This window comes from Berghia stephanieae, chromosome 2 (assembly GCF_034508935.2).
Source record: "Berghia stephanieae isolate SIO BIC M18660-M18661 chromosome 2, UCSD_Bste_1.3, whole genome shotgun sequence".
Taxonomy (NCBI): Eukaryota; Metazoa; Mollusca; class Gastropoda; order Nudibranchia; family Aeolidiidae; genus Berghia; species Berghia stephanieae.
Genome location: NC_088361.1, coordinates 7850233 through 7860232, shown reverse-complemented (window position 1 = coordinate 7860232; position 10000 = coordinate 7850233). Strand labels below are relative to the sequence as shown.

The following is a 10000-nucleotide window of genomic DNA, read 5'->3' as shown; positions in this document are numbered from 1 at the left end:
TTTAAGAAAAAAAATTAAGTGATAATTCTCCAAACAATTCGAGCGTTTTACAAAAGTAGTCAGCTTCTGCGCTCACAGAATCGCCCTATTAGTTAAGATACATTTTATAGAGGTCTGCAAAACCTATGATTATCCCCGTTACATATGAACTAAAACCATTAAACAGCGATGATTAATAGCTCGTTTAGCTGTCTAAGGATATAACCTTCACAATGGTATACGTAATGTATATAAACAAGTTCCAGTCCCACTTATATTTGACATAAATGTAAGTCTGATTTATTCTGTTTTATAATATTATTGTACAGGTTTTTATTGTTTAGTTTACATCATTGGACACTTAACAAAGCCACAGTATTTGGTTATTTTTGCGAAGCTTATCTCTTATCTTTGTGGAATCCGAGGTGCTTAGCTGGTCTGGTCGTCTCTCAGATCTTTATGTTGGGTACCGGTTGATGCAATGGTGTCAGGCTGGACTGTTCCTCCTAATCCATACTATGAAGTATGAAGGGATTGTATATATATATATATATATATAAAAACAAACACACACACACACCCACACCCACACGAGCGCACGCACACACACACATACATACATACATACATACATACATACATACATACATACATACATACACACACACAGGACGTCAGATTTCTCCGTTTTAATCTTCCTTGGCCTGTCTGCAGGAGTGTATGCCCTCAGACAGTGGTATATATAGTAAATAGTGTACATTATATTTACCGGTAATGAAGCCCTAACCCTATAATATGAATAATGTTTACTCAATACTGGTCTAAAGTCACAAGCCTAATAATATTTCAGTAAAATAGTGCACTACGATAATGTACTACGCGAACGTTACAAGTTATATAGACTCATGGATATTTAAAGTAATATAATTACAATGCTAACGCCCAGATAGCATGAAGTAAACAAATATTTGGTACTCCGGCCTCATGAATTACAAGAGTACACTAGTCTAGGTAAACAATGATATTGTAATGTATGATCAAATTACATGTATCCAAGTCATAATGATGCCATGTATATCAACATCATAGGTATACAGACAGAGGTAACAGTTGGCAGATAATGTTGTTGATACAAAGTTTGTAGACCAGAAAGAATTTTAAGAAAATTATATCAGTGTATTCCACTCACCCCTTTTAAACAATATTACACCACTGAACAGAATAAAAGTCAGAGTCCTTTTTTGGGATGGTAGAATTGTGGAAGAGAATGATTCGCGGGTGGATTAGGGGTTTCTCGGACCTAGATTTGAAGCGTCAACTAGGCAATGAGAGATAGTTTCGTTGTCAACCCATTTAACAGATGGTTGATGACAGCGTAAGGTTCGGGTAATATCATGGACACCAGTCAACCATGGTTCGTAATTGTTTATCGTATTAAAATCAGGTAAATACCCAAGAAATGAAATTAAAAACTGTACTGGTATTTTCTTGAGCAAACTAGACATTTATCGTTACTTACTGGGTGGCGCATTATCGATTATAAATGCACACTTTTGTTTTGAAAGCCGGGGTCATTCAAAATTGAGGAATTTAATTTGTTGGTGTCTGGCCATATTTCTCAAGATGATTCTTACCTGCTGTTCTAACTCATCTCTTCAAGATAATGCTCCGTCCCTTAAAATTTGAATAACACACTCGGGAATTAATCTGTTATTTACACTCCAGAACGTTATTCTTTCTGCCATGAATTTCCCATAGGAATTGGTATGCGTTTCCCATCATGTAAATCTCCCTTTGTGCAAAGAGGTTGCGGAAATGAATAATTACTTACAGTAGCCTGTCTAGAATGTCAAGGGTTTTAACCAAATGCTTCGCTGAGTCAAAAATCTCAAATCCTTTCAGCGACGCATTACGTTTATTTATTTGATTTTGAAAATATTGGATTTGATTATTTAAACAATTTCATGGTTAAGGTAGACAAATGAATTTATTCACTCTAGGGGCGTTTTTCTTCTTTCACGATTTCATTGTGGATCATTTTGTGATCCAGTTGCATTTCCTCGTATAAACTGAATCCCAAGGTCGTATAAACTGATTGATCTCTTGATCTTCGATTTTGAAGTTTTCCCACGTAATATACAAATAAATGAGTCTTTGCTTTTGTATTGGATCTTGAATGTCTAATTAAAATTTTTGTGTAATGTTTCAAGTAAATAACATATTCCATGTGAGCTTTTGAACCAATTGTGGACAATGAAATTCAAAATGTATATGCCTATGCAAAATAATATTTCACTTGCTTTTGAATTTCTTCACGCTAGGATCATTGCCTCGAATATGCCAAATAATGTTATCGTAATTTTTCATCCTATTAAAATCAGGTAAATACCCAAGAAATGATAACATTGATGGTACAGATTAAATTACATTCATCCTAATTACCATCATGGCATTGGCATTATTTTTTTATGTTTGTACAATAAACTTTGAATATGAAAAGGCTTTCATAATTTTGTGGCATTCCATGTTAAAGAAATACAAATTTAACTAACAACGGCAATGCTTCGTCATTTTTCTCATCATGCTATTTCTTTGTTTCATTTGAATTACGACAAAGCAGGAAAACAATGGCTAAGCATGTTATGTGAATACGTATATTACAATGCCACAATTATCGTGCATTTTATTTTTCATCTTTTAGAATATTTAGATAATGTTGTATTCAGAAATAAATGGATGTTGCTGAAATAATTCTGTCGGTTTCCCCTCTGTGATCGGAATTAAATGCCTATGCAGACGGCGATAGATTCCAGATCTTATCAATGAAATTTCTATCAAGGCTAGTCAGGACATGCTATTTTGCACAATGTTAATTTTAAACAAAGTGACATTCCAATTATCTCAAAATTTAAGTTTAATTAATAATAGACTACAAACCTGGGAATTATTTCTGCAAAGGCAATTAGTTATGATCAAGTCGAAATAAACACGATCATTTCAATTAAATATATGGTCATTAAATTTAAACACTGTTTCGCCTTCCAACCAGGCAGATAGTGTCGGCTTAGATGGACAATTAATGATGGGCAGCGTGGTTCAGCGGCACGGCCTTTGCTTCGTACCCGAAAAGTGCCGAGTTCGATCACCCGCCTCTGCTCTGTGTAACCTTGAGCAAGTCACCTCGCCCTAGCTCAATTTGCGGAAATACACTGCGGGTGACACCTGGGTTATTCCAGTCTTCCCTAGAGGGAAATTTCACCGGTCCTTAAGTCACTACACTGGCTTCCAACAGAGAAAAGAATAATATATAAAATCGCATGTTTTACTTACAATTGCCTCCACCATACATCACCTGAATACTTTGAATGCCTTGTTAGAGAATATAAACCAACTTGATCTCTGCGATCCGCCATTTCTTCGCTAATGGAGAACAACATCCCAAGAACAAAGTTTGCTGAGCGTGGTTTTGCATTTTCGGCTCCAATCGTATGGAATTCTTTACCACATAAAACACGACAATGTGAAAGTCTACCAGTCTTAAAACGGCATTTAAAAATCAATCTTTTTCATTCTGTTTATCGTGATTCGATGTGAACTTCGAACAAGATTTGTGTGTGACTTGTGATGATTTTGTAGTCGAACGAATGAACTAGTGTGATACCAAAAAAACTATTGTAAAGTACCTCTGAGCACCATTTGCGGATACTGGCGCTATATGAAATAATGATGAAAATAAATATTATTATTATTATTATTATTATTATTATTATTATTATTATTATTATTATTATTATTATTATTATTATTATTATTTTATTATTATTATTATTATTATTATATTATTATTATTATTTATTATTATTATTATTATTTATTATTATTATTATTATTATTATTATTATTATTATTATTATATTATTATTATTATTATTATTATTATTATGTAGACAGATCTACATAGACCGATTTTTTAATAGGATTTGTATATTTTGACTTATAATCCAAATTATAAATTTTTAACATCCATTTGGTTGTAAAATTTTGATTCGCAACTTTGTAATGTTTTCTAGAATACAAATATCATGAGCTAAAGCTGTAAAATCTCTCTCTGGTGACACAAAATGCTACAATGTTGATAAGAGGGAAGAATATGGGGGTTATCTCTTTATTAGTTTTTGCAAGATTGTTATACTTTTTGATGCCAGACCCCCGAATGAGGACGCAAAACGGGTATCAACACAGATAATGTATTTTTGTTACTGTACAACCACAATTGCATCATCTCGTCCCAAAATAGTTTTTTCTCCAATCAATTCAGACTTTCTTCCAGCCTGTTTACATGGCAAATAGACGGTTTACCGGCATTCCATTCAACAGTCAATTTTTCTGCTTCTAAGGTGTTCCTGGGTATCTTTCGCTATCGCTGAAGCCATTCCATATAAACTCCCCAGGTTTGATTCTTAAGATAACCGGTTTTCACTCTTTGAGTGCGTTTGTCACTATGCCTATATTCTCTCGGAGTTTGACGCATATAACACTTTATTAACATTTTCGCTCCTGCGCCAAACAAGAGCGTTTCACTGCCGAGGACTATTAGACAATGTCAGGATTATCACCCAACGAGCCACCCCAGACGACTGGAACGTTTTTTGTTCATTTGGTGGGTGGGTCAGTTACTTTAGATTTTCACCCGTAATGAGGTTCTGACCTTCGTTCATTGACACCTGCAATTATCATCGTCAAACTTTGATTTCAGTACTATGACGTCCTTGCTGCAGTAAGTTCTTAAGTTTGCCCTGGTCAGCACTTTGAATTGCGATGACCCAGTTCTCGCTTTCAGGTATCGTCTCCTCTATCGTGTGGCTACAATATGTTTAGTGTCCGGATTCGGTGTCAAAGCCTGAATTTAATAAGAGGGTTAAGAACTGATTTGCAAACTTGTGTCTGGTGCATCATTCAAATGTGAGCTCTCTCTCTCTCTCTCTCTCTCTCTCTCTCTCTCTCTCTCTCTCTCTCTCTCTCCCTTCTTCTTCTTCTTCTTCTTCTTCTTCTTCTTCTTCTTCTCTCTCTCTCTCTCTCTCTCTCTCTCTCTCCCGTGACGCTAGATAACCAGATGTGGGACCTACAGCTTATTCGCAGTGCCTCGCAATCCCTCGTTATTTGCACAATTCTCTCTCTCTCTCTCTCTCTCTCTCTCTCTCTCTCTCTCTCTCTCTCTCACACACACACACACACATACACACACACATTTTTTATCTTCATCTTAGCCCAGTGACTGCTCCCTAAAATCTCAGTTTGATATCTGCTAATAACCTATGTCTGATTCTAGTGCACCATATTGAACATATGAATGTAAAACGAAAAAATAAAATGGGATATTTTCATTCAAAAAGCGGCTGTGAACTGTATTTTACTTTTTATTTATATAATATATTTTGAAGCTTTAAAATATCAACGCTATGGTGTTTGTTAAATAACTCAGATACGTTTATTCTTCTGATTTATTCGTATAAAATCAACTTAATTTCATTATAGATTGGAACAATGGTTTTCAAGATGTGACAAAAGCATTATAATAACTTTGTTTGATGGAAAGGGCTTGAGTTTTCCAAGAATAGGCGGGGTCTACGTAAATTTTCTGTTCAAAATCAAGTGTACGTGATTTGATTTATTAATTTTTTTTAAAGATCCACACCAAGACTGAAAGGCAGTGGTAGGTCACCATCGGCTCGTTGTCAAGAAAACCTTGACTTCGTGCTAGAAGCAGCACTTTCACAAGAATATAAACCTGATTCACATTCGTCGACTGGAGAAATTTCCAGTGCTCTGGATATCAGTGATTTTTCTGTAAGACAAGGACTCAGAAAAGATTTGAACCTTCGATCATTGAAAAAATTGCTTTCTAGTAGAAAGAAAATATGGATAAAATCAAAGCAATACACGCATGACAAGTGAACGAGCATTACTTGATCAGTTTGACGCTGATGACATTAAACCATTTTTTACTGATGAGAAAGACACCATTTAAAATCGCAAGAAACCGACATTATCAAGTGATCTATAGTCAATCAGAAAGACATTCAACTGAATATACTTGACTAATAAGGCAATAGGTTTATCAAAAAAAAAAAAAAGAAAGACATTATAGTGTCTGGTGGAGGGAGTTGGCAGGAAAAGACAAAATTACATTTAATTGACATCTCAACCATAACAGTGAACGCTCAAAATAATGTAACATTGTTTTAAAAGAGAAACGTATTCCACAGAGTACAATTTCAACAAGTGTACAACTTCCTGGTCTCAAGCGTCCTCATATAGGGGAATACAGTTTGTCACACGGATCCTGTCACACTAAGCAAATATGCAAACTTCAACGACTCATCAGGGTGGCATAAAAAATTATCAATGTCAAACGACTCAATTTACAACAACGTTGTGACAAACAAGGCGACAAGAATTTAACAGCAACACTACTCTCTTCGTCCGAAATTCGAACTGGTGAGATCAGGTGCGCGGTACCGGGAAGTGAAATGTCGTACCATCAGGCATAAGAACACATATATCCCAACAGCCTCAATGAAATGAATAATCTAATATAGATAGTATGCAGATGACGTCACTCAGGCCTTTGTTATTGTTTTTGCCATCCGCGTTTGTGAGTTGTTCTCACTAAACTGTATTAACCAGACTATAAAAGTTCATGGTTACACAGAGTTTGTGTGTTAGTCCGTTATACTTTCGGATGGCAATGATGTGAACTCCTTGGCCAAGCGCATTCTATCTATATAGATAGATAGATTGACATATATATATATATATATATATATATATATATATATATATATATAATATATAGATAGATAGATAGATAGATAGATAGATAGATAGATAGATAGATAGATAGATAGATAGATAGATAGATAGATAGATAGATAGATAGATGGATGGATGGATGGATGGATAGATAGAGGGTAACATAAGAGAAAAGGAAATAAAAGAAAGAAAAAAAAAGAGAGAGAGAGAGAGAGAGAGAGAGAGAGAGAGAGAGAGAGAGAGAGAGAGAGAGAGAGAGAGAGAGAGATTGGATTTATTTATGTGCGTGTGCTGTGTTTGTGAACTTTTTAATTTACCAATTGAATTAAATACTTTATTTATTTATTCATGTATTTGTTTTTTAAAAGTCAATTGTAACCTAACAATAATTGCCTTCCGGTTTATCATCAAGATTATTATCATCAGACTTTTGTTTCACTTTATCCCTTTCGGTCAATTGTTTTTCAGCAAGACGGGACAACTTCCCACACTAGTAACCCTAAACCGTTTTACTTAAGAGAAAATGACATTCGATCTGTTTCTAAAGATGAATGACCTACAATGAGTCCAGATTTGAATCCAATATATTGCCAGCATTTGGTCATTGAAGGCTTACACGGTTTATCTGGGTCATACAACAGTTTATATATAAGCAAAGTTTAAGAAGATAATTCAAAATGCATGAGATCGAATCACTATTCAAGACATTAGAAAATTAATTGGATCATGGAACTAAGGCTGCCAACACACAGGCATAAAGCAAAATGAAGCATCAATAGATCACATCAAAATGTGAGAATTGCGTCAAAATCTTTGACATGAAAACTTTGTAGTTTTTCTATTAAAATAATCGTCAATTAATATTTTTCAAAACCTTTTGACAAACATCTAATGTAACTAGCCAAAAGGAATATATATTCTCTTTATTTTGGAAGTTTGGGTTTTATCACCAAGTGAAGTCTTTCGATGCAGTCTGTCTTGATTTATAATTAGGTTGGCATTTAATTACATTACCTTGCATTATCCCTACTGCGTCAACACCTCAGGGGAATTTTTGATGCATTAATGGCATTCTTGTTTACAGATTCCATTAATCAAATACCTTGAGTAACAAATCATGTCCTGGTTTTAATATGGATTTTAATACAATTAGTAACGTTATTGTTCTTGAATTCAACAGGTCATTCTTGGTTTTGTTTATCTTTTATATGGAAGAATACGACAAAGCTGAGAGATAAGATATTAATACCCAGCGTCGTATCCAGGCTATTAACATTTGAGATTTAATGTGGCGTGATGTTTTTTAAAATAGAATTCAGGTAATAGAATCCATTAGGAACTGTCATTCAGGTATTTTATACTAGTTTTCTTTCTTTCTTTGAAAATCATAACTAGCTCATTCGTCGATTTCCCGTGGGGTTTTCCTATAGGGTTCATATAGATTATTACTTTTATTCGTCTACGACATGAGCAATGGAGATGGTGGTTGGATACTTCCTCAATATACTATGACAGTGAAAATTTGAAGTGCAAGAAATTATTCATAGTATAAATATGAGACGTCGATTGACTTTGATGTCATCTGACACCCAAAGGCTATTGTTTTCAATTAAGGTTACGTAAGTCTTTGATGAACGTTTGAACCTTGCCGCTCTTTGACGCTCTTGTTTTTAATCGTCTTTATAATTTATGAACCAATTTTCAGCCTTTCACTTGACCCAATTGATCTTCCAGAAAATATATAAGTACCACCGTTCTCAAGTTATATTTCTTGCAATTTATCTTCAACTTCAATGTGTCAGTGCCTTCAACAAAGAGAAGAATTAAAGAAATTGACTCAGAAATCAATTTCCAAGTAAAACTGTTTCATGTTATGAAAAGTAAAAAAGGCAATCAGACGAATATCGCCTCCTATTTCATAAAACAGTAGACGCATGTGAAAATTAAATTAAAATAGAAAACAACAAACATACCCCAGCACAAAAAAAATAAACAAAAACAATCTTATAAAACACACATTGGTAAATGATGAAAGCAGCATTGTGTTAATGTTATTTGCTGCAATGATATGTTTAGACTATCACGGACGGTCTGGGTTGATAACTATATAACAACTATTTGGATATCCCTGTAATAAGGATAAAGTGCTGGCAATGGAGGTGCTCGGGTGATGGAAACATGACTATATATATATATATATATATATATATATATATATATATTATATATATATATATATATATTATGTGTGTGTGTGTGTGTGTGTGTGTCCGTATTTGACATAGTATGTGGATGTATTATGAACCCATTTTATATTAATTACTGTTTTTTAGTTATTACATTGTTGTATTATGATATTATGTTGGTGTAGTATGTATAAAGTTTCATTTGTACAATAATGTCACTGTATTATCGTTTCGTGCATTGAGCATCACCAAGTGATGAAAATGCGCATTATAAATGTCATGTATTATTATATATATTTCCTGAGCTGTTTTGATTGTTGAAGGCTCAAACGATACGTCTCGATCTAGGTTAATTACCACAATACAGTAGGTCTGCCTGTTCTTACCAGCTTTTATTTCCCCACAGTCATTGCGGGTTCTATCCTAGTGCGTATATATACATACATATATATACACATACATACATACACATACATATAATATATATATATTATATATATATATATATATATATATATATATATATATATATATATAAATGTATATTGTTGTTTAGAATAGATGTTTTATATTCTAATTATGTTAACGCATAGAAACATTAAATATGATCTAGGTTTATATTTATACACAATTGAAGTAATAAGATTAACTTCCTTGATCTATTCACTTGACAGGAACGTTTGTTGCTATCGGTGTTACCAAGGCACGTTGCCATGGAGATGAAAGCTGACATTGGCGGTGGCCAAAAAGATGCCATGTTCCATAAGATCTACATCCAAAGACACAACAATGTCAGGTATGTTCTGCCGTTAATAAGCCCCCCCCCCCCTCAAGACTTAAACCTTTTTCTTAATAAAATCGTCAATTTTAAACTTTTTGACCAGTGGAGGTAATCTCAGTTAGTCAATATACGTGACCCACGGCTCCGATCTGGTATTATATCAGGTGAACAAGATGCCGAATTGACAATTATAAAGTAAAACGATCAGATGTATGATTACCTTTTTGCTTTGTCTTTGTTT

At 34.0% G+C, this 10000-nt stretch overlaps 1 protein-coding gene across 1 annotated transcript in view; it reads left to right on the top strand.

Moving 5' to 3' along the window:
* The window catches only part of LOC144964252 (adenylate cyclase type 5-like), a 128517-nt gene that overhangs the window by 59660 nt on the left and 58857 nt on the right, over positions 1 to 10000 (top strand). Inside the window, exon 3 of the mRNA XM_078898310.1 lies at positions 9653 to 9774. Within this exon, the coding sequence (XP_078754436.1) occupies positions 9653 to 9774 (122 nt within the window). The remainder of the gene's footprint in view (positions 1 to 9652; positions 9775 to 10000) is intronic.